Below are 13,004 nucleotides of genomic sequence, written 5' to 3'. Positions count from 1 at the left end.
TGGCATGTTTTTGCTCTAATAGTTACTGTAAATCAACAGTTAGATTAACAAGAATTTAAGCTTTCAGCCGATATAATACACTTATATGTACTTAAATGTTTAAAATCCATAATATTTATGATTATTTATTTGAATTAGAAAACACTCTAAAGTTTCCAAAACTGTAAAAATATTGTTTGTGAGTATAACAGAACTGAAATTGCAGGCGAAAGCCTGAGGAAAATCCAATCAGGAAGTGCCTCTTATTTTGAAACCTCTGTTCCTCAGCATGCCTATCCTCCATTTAAAGGGATATCAACCAGATTCCTTTTTCTATGGCTTCCCTAAGGTGTCAACAGTCTTTAGACATAGTTTCATGCTTTTATTTTTAAAAATGAGCGTGAAGGATCACATTGCGTAAGTGGATAGGTGGGGGCTCTCAGAGTGAGTTTTGCGCAACTGAGTAAAGCGGGCCATTGTTTCTCCCGCTGTTATTGAAAAAGCTACACACTCTGTTGATATATTATTGAATATATATTTTAAAAACAACTTGAGGACTGATTATAGAAAACGTTTGACATGTTTCTGTGGACATTATGGATATTATTTGGAATACATTTGAAATACATTGTCTGCGTTGTCGTGACCGCTTTTTCCTGTGGATTTCTGAACATAACGCGACAAACAAACGTCGGTATTTGGGGTATAAAAATAATCTTTATGGAACAAAAGGAACGTTTGTTGTGTATCTGGGAGTCTTGTGAGTGAAAACATCCGAAGATCATCAAAGGTAAACAATTTTTTTGATTGCTTTTCTGATTTTCGTGACCTAGCTACTTAATGCTTAGTGTACATAATGTTATGTTATGCTATCGATAAACTTACACAAACGCTTGGTTTGCTTTCGCGGTAAAGCATCATTTCAAAATCTGAGACGACAGGTGGATTAACAAAAGGCTAAGCTGTGTTTTGCAATATCGCACTTGTGATTTCATGAATATTAATAATTTTTAGTAATATTATTTGACTGTGGCGCTATGCTATTCAGCGGTTGCTGATGACAATTATCCCAGTACCGGGATGGGTAGCGTCAAGATTAAGATTTATTTTTAACAAGTAATTTGTGGAGTGGTTGAAAAAACGAGTTTTAATGACTCCAACCTAAGTGTATGTAAACTTCCGACTTCAACTGTATGTTACTTTATCTCTAGTAACCCATTATACTTCCTTAACACTAGTGTTCTCTAGTAACAGCATATTCTGGAATAGTACTTTCTCCTTTCATATCTCCGCATACATAATAATGTTATAACATCAAACTCCACTGATGAGTCATGTTACCCTCTGAGACATGTTATTTTCTTTACTAATGAGACATGTTATACCTGTTACTCTGGACCCTGTTCGCGGATGATGTGTCTCCTCCTGGGCAGCTCACAGTAAGGGTCTGGTCTGGGCGGGTCTCGTCCTCTTTTGGTCAGATGGGAATTTCCCTCGTGCTTCATAAAATAGGCCTCACAGATCCCCACTGGAAAGCTCTGCAGGCAGAATCAATCATCCTGTTCTTTGATGCCACATTTTTGTGGAAATTCTACACAGGGACGTTCAAAGTCAATCTTCAATGAATCATTGTTTATTAACAGTATGGCGTACAGCAGGTCAGCCACCAGGGGGAGACTCGTCGAGGCCTGTTGACAGACGGAGTATACATCACTAGGCGATGGCTCCATTTGCTGGACATGCCAGGTCTTGACGGGCTCTCCGCCGAGGACTAATTGGGGCTGATTGGGGAGTTGGTGAGTAATCCAGGGCTGATTGCTCACCAGCTGTACAAGCCCCATAAAGCTGCCAGAAGGGCAGCACACAGGGGAGGCCTGGGGGGAAGTAAGTTGACTTCCGTGTAGTTGGAGATGGTGCCGGAGCTAAGACGGAGGAGTTTGAGTTTGTATGCCCGACAGGACCCGGGCAAGACCCGGAGCCCAGAAGACGGTATCCCGGGGAGGGTCTCACGGGGGAGACCTATCCATTTATTTTGATTTGTTATTTAATAAACAACCTTGAAACCGAGCTAATCATACTCTGTCCGTGTCTGATCTGTGTAAACGTCTTGACCCAACCCCATGGTCTGCCACAACAGGTAACTTGAGAGATCCCAACAAACTTGATGCAACATAGTGCGCATCTGTCAGGAGCTCTTCCGGGCCAGTCCCGTTAGATTTCTTATATACGGCAGACACATTATACGTTATTCATAATTAATTCATCATTAACGTTTGCTTCAATCATGTGACCAACCAATACTGGTTCATGCATGTGACAGACCAATACCTGACGAGGCCTCTTCTCTTGAAACTGAGATATCTTTCATTCTCAAAACAATGGTCTGGGCGTACTGCCAAATTGCAGACACTGATAGTGAGGATTCTTTCACTCAGTTTCTAGCATGAACACAGAAATTGGTTATTAGAAAAGCACGAACATACAATTTTCATCACATACTCTTTCTCCTCTCTCATTCCCCTTAGGGAGAGAGATCCAGGGCTATTTTGACTCTCTCCATTTAGTCTTTCTGCTACCCTTCCTCCCTCATTTTAATTTAATTTAAATTACACATTTTTATTTAATTACATTTTAATTACATTTTCGACATTTAGCAGATGTTCTTATCCAGAGCGACTTACAAGTGCATACATTTCCATAATTTTTTCATACTCCCTCCTACCCTTACTCCCCCTCTCATTTCTGCCTATCCTGGCTTGTTCCTTTTCTCTCTTCTATCTTTCTTCCCTCCCCATCTCATCTCTGACTATGCTGGCTCTCTCCTTTTAGTCTCCCTCCTACCCTTTCCCCACGTCATCTTCCCGCTAACCTGGTTGTTGCCAGAGCTCTAATATGCCGAGAAGATAGTGATAACACATTGGGTGTGTCCCAAATTCCACCCTGTTCCCTACTGGCCCTGGCCAAAAGTAGTGCACTACATAGGAAATAGTGTGCCATTTGAGATGCAGACATAAAGCAGAAGGCCTTGAGCCTCACAGAGCGAGAGCCACAGACAGACAGGCAGGAGCCCTGAGCACTTAAAGATGGCCAATTCACATTTCACTCTCAACACATGCGGTATTATTAGGTTTTTAGTTATCTTGAGGAGATATTGAAATATTCACGAGGACAATTCAACACGGGGCAGGGAATTTGAAAAATTCACCATCTCAATAGTGCTTCAACGATGATAACAGCTCCCCTCTTAGTATGTATGTTCTTCCTGACCACGTGACCTGACCAGGAAAAACTCCCTAAAATATGTCAATTTTTTCATGTTTTTTTTTACAGGGGGAGCCTGTAAAGAAGGAAGACATCTTTGTCGCTGTGAAAACTTGTAAGAAGTTTCACACTGAGAGGGGTGAGTCAGATCTTTGAAGCTCATCTGAAGCTCTGGGGTGGTTAAACTCAGACATGGTCCATAATGTTCGTAAAATATTCATGTCAACATTTTCTCTATTCTTCTAAAAGAGTGTATTTTTAGCCTTTTGAGATGTGTGCCTGGTAAAGTGCTAACTCTGTCAGGTCTGGTTTAACTCTCAGCACAAACTTGCTTTGACTTGGCTGTTTGAATTTCGGAAGCATCATGAAAATTCTACATCAGCTCCAGCTGACATGTCGGTCACAGCTAATTGTTCTGATTATAATAATGAAATAATAATGTTTATTTCAAAAAGTTCTGTAAAAGACAAGTTATATGTTTTTAACGTTCATAATTAGTAATGCTGCACGTTTTCTGTGTACAGAAGCCTGATTCTTCTTACTATGGTAGTGTGGACGTGTTGAGCTGTATTATTTTACCTGTCGTCTTGTTGTCCTGCTCCAGTCCCAGTGGTGAAGAAGACGTGGGAGAGAGAGGCATTTCTGTTGGAGTATTACAGTGACCACACTGACCCTTCCATACCTACCATCGACCTAGGAGTCCCCAACACAGAGAGAGGTGAGTTAGTCCAGGGCCTGTATCCATAAAATGTCTCAGAGTTGGAATGTTAATCTAGGATCACTTTTGCCTGATTTAGATATGAATAAATATTAAGATTACATGGACGGGGAGGACCTGATCCTAGATCAGCACACTTAATCTGAAACACAATGTGAATACAGGCCCTGCTTCCATCCACATATCCACTCTAGTCAGCACCTGTTGCAATTGAGACAATTTGATGCAATTTCAAAAGCACAGTTGAAAAGTTCAGAGTTGATTTTGTTCAAAGATAAAGATCGCTAAATAATGTGTATGAAGCGAAGATCTAAGATGATTCACCTCTTATTTCGAGATGACATTATGTCGCATGCTAGCAGATGTGTAGATTCAGCTATATGCCCAACTGAATTGAATAGATAAGGACTGAGTTATTTCCTGATTTGATTCAGTCTGACAAACTCTGGCAGATGGCGAGTCTGATGGCGAGTCTGATGCTACAGGCATGTTATACCATTCAACACATTATATTTTGTTGTTTTTGTTATTATTTAATCAAGCATAATTTGGCTTCCTGTCCGATCCTGCTCTCATAACATTTGGGATGCAACAAAGGGCTGTGGGAACATTTTGTGCCTCTGTTTTGCCACTGCTTTTTCATGAGGTTGTTAATTGGGTGTCTTGTCTGTTGAGATGCGCAAAAATTGCGCATTTACTAAAATGTCAGCTCTCATCTCTTCCACGGTTCCCAATGTCATACGACGAAGGCTGGATTGTTTGTTTTTTCATGATTGTGACCTGGGTCATTTTAATTCAGGACTCTTGTGACAGACTGCATCCATAGAAGTGTAAGAGATAGTAACAATGTCAGCATGACTTCAGGTAGACCTGTTAATAATGTCGAATATGCCCACAGTAGCAGGAATTTGAATATGGTGGCTCGATTGGATGTTGTGTGATTTGATAGATTTAGTCTTATCAGGTGGAAATGCCCAACATTTAGGATGGTTTTGGAATGAATATGGAAACCTCTGATTCAACCAGTACCACTGCTCTGCGAGTAAATTACCTTTATTTACTTGAGTTTTATAGAAGAGTTCAAGTAAGCTCTGAATAGGCTTATTAACTATCAACTTTGCTCTCTTCTGATTTTATCTTAATTATGACAACTTCACCTATCAATTCTCCAGTGGGAAAGGGGCAGATGAAGGGAATGGTGTGTAATGGAATGCTTGTGCTGTAATATGCAGTAAATCAGTGTATCTGGAACAGACGAAGCCAACACTCTGTCTTTCACGCACAATCCCACAGAGCCGGGGCTGTGCAATCGCCCTAATTATCATTATTCAATGGCACACTAAATTAAACATTTTAAAAACCTTGGTTGGCCTTGGTGTAGCGCTGCATGGAAAGCTCATTCACCACTCTGTCATCGTTCCAAATGGCACCCTATTCCCTGCATAGTGCACTACTTTTGACCGGACACTTATTTTATTTGTGTCTAAATTCAACTGGTAAAAGTTGATTGTCAAATGATTAAGAGAAAAAAAATCCCTATTAGGGTGTGGTGCCTGACCTTAAAAGGGGCAGCTCCCTATTTTAATGTTGATGTCTATTTAACAGACTGTTAAATTCTGTTAAATAGCCATCACTGACACATTAGAGGCTGCTGCCCTATATACATATGCTTGGAATCGCTGGTCACTTTAATAATGGAACACTAGTCACTTTAATAATGTTTACATATTTTGCATTACTCATCTCATATGTATATACTGTATTCTATCCTATTCTACTGTATCTACAGTTGAAGTCGGAAGTTTACATACACTTAGGTTGGAGACATTAAAACTTGTTTTCCAACCATTCCACAAATTTCTTGTTAACAAACTATAGTTTTGGCAAGTCGGTTAGGACATCTACTTGGTGCATGACACAAGTAATTTTTCCAACAGTTGTTTACAGACAGATTATTTCACTTATAATTTACTGTATCACAATTTCAGTGGGTCAGAAAGTTACATACACTAAGTTGACTGTGCCTTTAAACATCTTGGAAAATTCCAGAAAATTATGGCATGGCTTTAGAAGCTTCTGATAGGCTAATTGACATAATTTGAGTCAATTGGAGGTGTACCTGTGGATGTATTTCAAGGTCTACTTTCAAACTCAGTGTCTCTTTGCTTGACATCATGGGAAAATCAAAGAAATCAGCCAAGACCTCATAAAACAATGTGTAGACCTCCACAAGTCTGGTTCATCCTTGGGAGCAATTTCCAAATGCCTGAAGGTACCACGTTCATCTGTACAAACAATAGTACGCAAGTATAAACACCATGGGACCACGCAGCCCTCATACCGCTCCGGAAGGAGAGGCATTCTGTCTTCTAGAGATGAACGTACTTTGGTGTAAAAAGTGCAAATCGATCCCAGAACAACAGCAAAGGACCTTGTGAAGATGCTGGAGGAAACAGGTACAAAAGTATCTATATCCACAGTAAAACGAGTCCTATATCGACATAACCTGAAAGGCCGATCTGCAAGGAAGCAGCCACTGCTCCAAAACCGCCGTAAAAAAGCCAGACTGCGGTTTGCAACTGCAAATGGGGACAAAGATCGTACTTTTTTGAGAAATGTCCTCTGGTATGATGAAACAAAAATAGAACTGTTTGGCTATAATGAACATTGTTATGTTTGGAGAAAACGGGGGAGGCTTGCAAGCCGAAGAACACCATCCCAAACATGAAGCACTGGGTGTGGGGGTGCTTTGCTGCAACTTTTTGTGGGAAGCTTGTTGAAGGCTACCCAAAACGTTTGACCCAAGTTAAACAATTTAAAGGCAATGCTACCAAATACTAATTGAGTGTATGTAAACTTCTGACCCACTGGGAATGTGATAAAAGAAATAAAAGCTGAAATAAATAATTCTCTCTACTATTATTCTGACATTTGAGATTCTGACAGATTTAATTGTAAAATGACTTTGTATGATCTGAGTCTCATTTATGAGTTTCTCTTATTTTAACTGCAAAAGTCATGTCATCACCCGATCAGCTACAGTGAGTCCTCCTACCATTACCTCTTACCATTACATTTGTTAATATCCTTTGCTATTTAGTGAGCTATTAGCCCAGTTATAGATAATTGTATAGTCAGCAATAGAGGAGTGATTGCTTCCTACAAGAGCACAAAACGTGTACATTTCTAAACATCTTTGAACGCTAGTCAGGGAAATATATGTTTTTGGTCTGAAGAGGCAGTGCTGTATTTTGAGACTGCCTCGAATAAGCTAAGTAGAGGGTAGCATAATTTCTCTGATTTTCTGTAAAAATGGAATGGGAATAATAATGGGTTTTATTTTGTAAAGTTTTTTTTTTTTTAAAAGGTCAAAGGTAGGCCTACATTGAACGCCACACATTGGCTGCTACTGTAGGCAGAATGATAAAACAGCTATTTCCATGTTAAAATGTTACGGGATGCATTTTCTCCATTGTTTTTGATGGTAGGCCACTCTATAGCCACAGTAGTCTACTTGGCCACTGTTAAAACTGTAACTTTAAGTGGGTACAGCCTCAGTGTTCACAGTCATTTCTTGCTAACGAGGGCTTTGTGTTGGACCCTATTTCTTCCTAGTTAAGAAATAAGAGGTAGCCCTACTGAACCTGTTTGACAGACAGAATTATAGTCTACTATCCATAGATTTCCTCAGCCATTTCCTTCAGTCACCATGCCCTCCTTAAAAAGCAAGTTGTTTTTTCTCTGTGCATACCTAGTAGTGGGGTAGGCTAAATAAATACAACAGAATAGGGATAAAGGAAGCGAAATATGCTGTGTAGATCATGCCCAGAGCTCATGGTTGAGACGTAGTAAAATTAGAGCTGGGCCAACACTCCCAACTTTTTTTTCAATTCTCTCAGCACTCCAGCCAAATTACACATGCGTGGCTCCTCACTTAAACTCAAGTCACATGCTCTGGTGTTGTATTCAAAAATATTATTCTCGTCTCCACTCATGTAAAATGATGTAAAATTACATGAAATGTGTTTATCAAAGGCTATTTTGTCTCGGATCCCCAAATACGATGATAGATTCAAGCAATGCTTTTATTACACTGAACAAAAATGTTAAAGATTTTACTGCATTACAGTTCAATAAAGGAAATCAGTCAATTGAAATCAATTTATTAAGGCCTAATCTATGGATTTCACATGATTGGGAATACAGATACAGGTATCAGATACCGAGAAAAAAAAAGGTAAGGGTGTGGATCAGAAAATCAGTCAGTATCTGCTGGGACCACCATTTGCCTCATGCAGCACGACATATCTCCTTCACAGTTTATCAGGGTGTTGATTGGGTGTTGATTGTGGCCTGTGGAATGTTGTCCCACTCCTCTTCACTGTGCGAAGATGCTGGATATTGGCGGGAACTGGAACATGCTGTTGTACATGTCAATCCAGAGCATCTGGAACATGCTCAATGGGTTACATGTCTGGTGAGTATGGTATCAGCAAACAGCTCGCCCACACGACACCATACACGCTGTCACACGAATCAGGCCTTCATGGTCGAATTGCTGCAAAAAAAACACTACTAAAGGACACCAATAGGAAGAAGAGACTTGCTTGGGCCAAGAAACACGAGCAATGGACATTAGACCGGTGGAAATCTGTCCTTTGGTCTGATGAGTCCAAATTTGAGATTTTTGTTTCCAACCGCAGTGTCTTTGTGAAACGCATAGTAGGTGAACGGATAATCTCTACATGTGTGGTTCCCACCGTGACATGGAGGAGGAGGTGTGATGGTGTGGGGGTGCTTTGCTGGTGACACTATCTGTGATTTATTTAGAATTCAAGGCACACTTAACCAGCATGGCAACCACAGCATTCTGAAGCGATACGCCATCCTATCTAGTTTGCACTTAGTGACCCAAAACAAACCTTCAGGCTGTGTAAGTGCTATTTAACCAAGAAAGAGAGTGATGGTGCTGCATCAGATGACTTGGCCTCCACAATCACCCTACCTCAACCCAACTGAGATGGTTTGGGATGAGTTGTATTGCAGAGTGAAGGAAAAGCAGCCAACAAGCACTCAGCATATGTAGGAACTCATGCAAGACTGTTGGAAAAGCAATCCTCCCGAAGATAATGTAATGAGTGTGCAAAGCTGTCATCAAGGCAAAGGGTTTGAAGAATCTAAAATATAAAATGTGTTTTGATTTGTTCAACACTGTTTTGGTTACTCATCATTCCATATGTGTTATTTCATAGTGTTGATGTCTTCACTATTATTCTACAATGTAGAAAATAGTAAAAATAAAGAAAAACCCTTGAATGAGTAGGTGTGTCCAAACTTTTGACTTGTACTGTATCTACAGTAATGAAATTGCATTCTATTGGTGCATCCTACTTATTAGTCAACCAAAGACAGATCGGCTCTTGTTGTCAAATTGACTGGGCCTGAGCCGCACGCTAACCGAATCAGTTAGCTTACGGAGAAGTTCAAATTGACTGGGCCTGAGCAGCACGATAACCGAATGTTAGCTTACGGAGACGCTCAAGTTGACTGGACCTAAGACTAACGCTAACCGATTGTGGCACAATCCATTAGCATGCAGTACTCAGGAAGTGTAAAGTGGATGTTGTTCCCACTGTGACAATTAAAACCTATCTGAACCAAAAGACGTGGATAGATGGCAGCATTTTGCGCAAAACTGAAAATGTGAATCACCACATGTTGGTAAAGCATTCTTCCTGAAGCTTCTTGAGAAAATGCCAAGAGTGTGCAAAGCTGTCATTAAGACTAAGGGTGGCTACTTTGAAGAATCTGAAATATAAAAGGTATTTAGATTTGTTTAACACCTTTTTGGTTACTACGTGATTCCATATGTGTTATGTTATAGTTTTGAGGTCTTCACTATTATTCTACAATGTAGAAAATATTAAAAATAAAGAAAAACCCTTGAATGAGTACGTGTGTTAAAACTTTTGGCTGGTACTATATATTTATACTCTTTTTTTGTGTATATTATTGTGTACTGTTATATATTTCTGCACTGTTTGAGTTAGGAACACAAGCATTTTGCTACACCCGCAATAGCATCTGCTAAATATGTGTATCCGACCAATAACATTTGATTTGATTTATACAAATTTGACTGGAGATTTGCTGGCCACAAAAATATTACATTTATGTTCTTTAAAGTTAACTTTAAAACTTAAACATTTCACTATGCCGTCAAGAGGTGTGGGGGCACTAAAATGTTTTGCCAGAGAGGTGGTTTGAAAGCCCTGATACATCCGACGAACATCAGAGCCGTTGTAGTACGATTCAATCTTAGTCCTGTGATGATGCTTTGCCTGTCTGAGGGTTCTTCGGAGGACAAAGCGTGATTTCTTATCAGCGTCTGGATTATTATCCCGCTCCTTGAAAGCGGCAGCTCTAGCCTTTAGCTCGGTGCGGATGTTGCCTGTAATCCATGGCTGCTGGTTGGGATATGTACGTACGGTCATTGTGGGGACGACGTCATCAATGCACTTGAAGCCGGTGACTGAGGTGGTATACTCCTCAATTCTTATTTTATTTTACCTTTATTTAATTAGGCAAGTCAGTTAAGAACAAATTCTTATTTTCAATCTGCCTAGGAACAGTGGGTTAACTGCCTTGTTCAGGGGCAGAACGACAGATTTTTTATCTTGTCAGCTCAGGGATTCGATCTTGAAACCTTTCGATACACCTTTTCAATAATAAGTCTCTCACCGTTGCCGCTTGTTATAGACCCCCTTCAGCCCCCAGCTGTGGCCTGGACACCATATCTGAATTGATATCTTCAGAGTTCTGTAACGATTTTCTTCTTCCTCTGACGAGGAGTATGAAATATCGGACCAATGCGCAGCGTGGTAAGTGTCCATAATATATTTATTAAACTGAACACAGAATACAAAAGAACAAGAGAAATAAATGAAAACCGAAACAGTTCTCTACGGTAAAACACAGACACAGAAAACAACTACCCACAACCCATAGTGGGAAAACAGGCTGCCTAAGTATGGTTCTCAATCAGAGACAACGAATGACAGCTGCCTCTGATTGGGAACCATACCAGGCCAAAACCAGAAATACAAAACATAGAATACAAAACATAGAATGCCCACCCCTACTCACGCCCTGACCAAACTAAAACAGATACATAAAAAAGGAACTAAGGTCAGGACGTGACAAGTTCGTACTGTTAGGTGACCTAAACTGGGCTATGCTTAACACCCCAGCCATCCTATAATCTAAGCTAGATGACCTCAATTATCAAGGAACCTACCAGGTAGAACCCTAACTCTGTAACCATGGGCACCCTCTTAGATATCATCCTGACCAACTTGCCCTCTAAACACACCTCTACTGTCTTCAACCAGGATCTCAGCGATCACTGCCTCATTGCCTGCGTGCATAATGGATCCACAGTCAAACGACCACCCCTCACCACTGTCAAACGCTCCCTAAAACACTTCAGCGAGCAGGCCTTTCTAATCGACCTGGCCCGGGTATCCTGGAAGGATATGGACCTCATCCCGTCAGTAGAGGATGCCTGGTTGTCTTTAAAAGTGCTTTCCTCACCACCTTAAATAAGCATGCCAAAAAATGTAGAACTAAGAACAGATATTGCCCACTCCAGACTTGACTGCCCTTGACCAGCACAAAAACATCCTGTGGCGTTCTGCATTAGCATCGAATAGCCCCCGCAATATACAACTTTTCAGGGAAGTCAGGAACTAATATACTCAGTCAGTTAGGAAAGCTAAGGCTAGCTTTTTCAAACAGAAATTTGCATCCTGTAGCACTAATTCCAAAAAGTTCTGGGACACTGTAAAGTCCATGGAGAATAAGAGCACCTCCTCCTAGCTGCCCACTGCACTGAGGCTAGGAAACACTGTCACCACCTATAACGAACGATAATCGATCATTTCAATAAGCATTTTTCTATGGCTGGCATGCTTTCCACCTGGCTGCCCTGCCCTGCCCTGGCCAACATCTCAGCACCCCCCGCAGCAACTCGCCCAAGCCTCCCCCTGCTTCTCCTTCACCCAAATCCAGACTGCTGATGTTTTGAAAGAGCTGCAAAATCTGGATCCCTACAAATCAGCTGGGCTGGACCATCTGGACCCTCTCTTTCTAAAATGATCAGCCAAAATTGTTGCAACCCCCATTACTAGCCTATTCAACCTCTCTTTCTTATCATCTGAGATACCAAAAGATTGGAAAGCTGCCGCAGTCATCCCCCTCTTCAAAGGGGGAGACACTCTAGACCCAAACTGTTATAGACCTATATCCATACTGCCCTGCCTTTCTAAAATGTTCGAAAGCCAAGTTAACAAACAGATCACCAACCATTTCGAATCCCACCATACCTTCTCCACTATGCAATCTGGTTTCCGAGCTGGTCATGGGTGCATCTCAGGCACGCTCAAGGTCCTAAACGATATCATAACCGCCATCGATAAAAGACAGGACTGTGCAGCCGTCTTCAACGTCCTGCCCAAGGCTTTCGACTCTGTCTATCACCGCATTCTAATCGGCAGACTCAATAGCCTTGGCTCAAATGACTGCCTCGCCTGGTTCACTAACTACTTCTCAGATAGAGTTCAGTGTGTCGAATCGGAGGCCTTTTGTCCGGACACCTGGCAGTCTCTATGGGGGTGCCACAGGGTTCAATTCCCGGGCCGACTCTTTTCTCTGTATATATCAATGATGTCACTCTTGCTGCTGGTGATTCTCTGATCCACCTCTACGCTGACGACATCGTTCTGTATACATCTGGCCTTTCTTTGGACACTGTGCTAACAAACCTCCAAACGAGCTTCAACGCCATACAACACTCCTTCTGTGGCTTCCAACTGCTTTTAAATGCTAGTAAAACTAAGTGCATGCTCTTCAACCAATTGCTCTAAAACCGATTGCTGCCCGTACCCTCCTGCCCAACTAACATCACTACTCTGGACGGTTCTGACTTAGAATATGTGGACAACTACAAATACCTACGTGTCTGGTTAGACTGTAAACTCTCCTTCCA

General features: G+C 41.1%; 1 protein-coding gene across 1 annotated transcript in view; it reads left to right on the top strand.

Moving 5' to 3' along the window:
- Positions 1–13,004, top strand: part of LOC110507325 (beta-1,3-glucosyltransferase) — a 186,150-nt gene that overhangs the window by 158,932 nt on the left and 14,214 nt on the right. Inside the window, exons 10-11 of the mRNA XM_021587245.3 lie at positions 3,310–3,379; positions 3,845–3,958. Coding sequence (XP_021442920.1) covers positions 3,310–3,379; positions 3,845–3,958 — 184 coding nt within the window. The remainder of the gene's footprint in view (positions 1–3,309; positions 3,380–3,844; positions 3,959–13,004) is intronic.

The sequence above is a fragment of the Oncorhynchus mykiss genome, chromosome 27, assembly GCF_057628025.1.
Source record: "Oncorhynchus mykiss isolate SJ-2025 chromosome 27, ASM5762802v1, whole genome shotgun sequence".
NCBI classification, from domain to species: domain Eukaryota; kingdom Metazoa; phylum Chordata; class Actinopteri; order Salmoniformes; family Salmonidae; genus Oncorhynchus; species Oncorhynchus mykiss.
The sequence above is the reverse complement of the archived record's forward strand: the minus strand, read 5'-3'. Positions and strand labels throughout refer to the sequence as shown.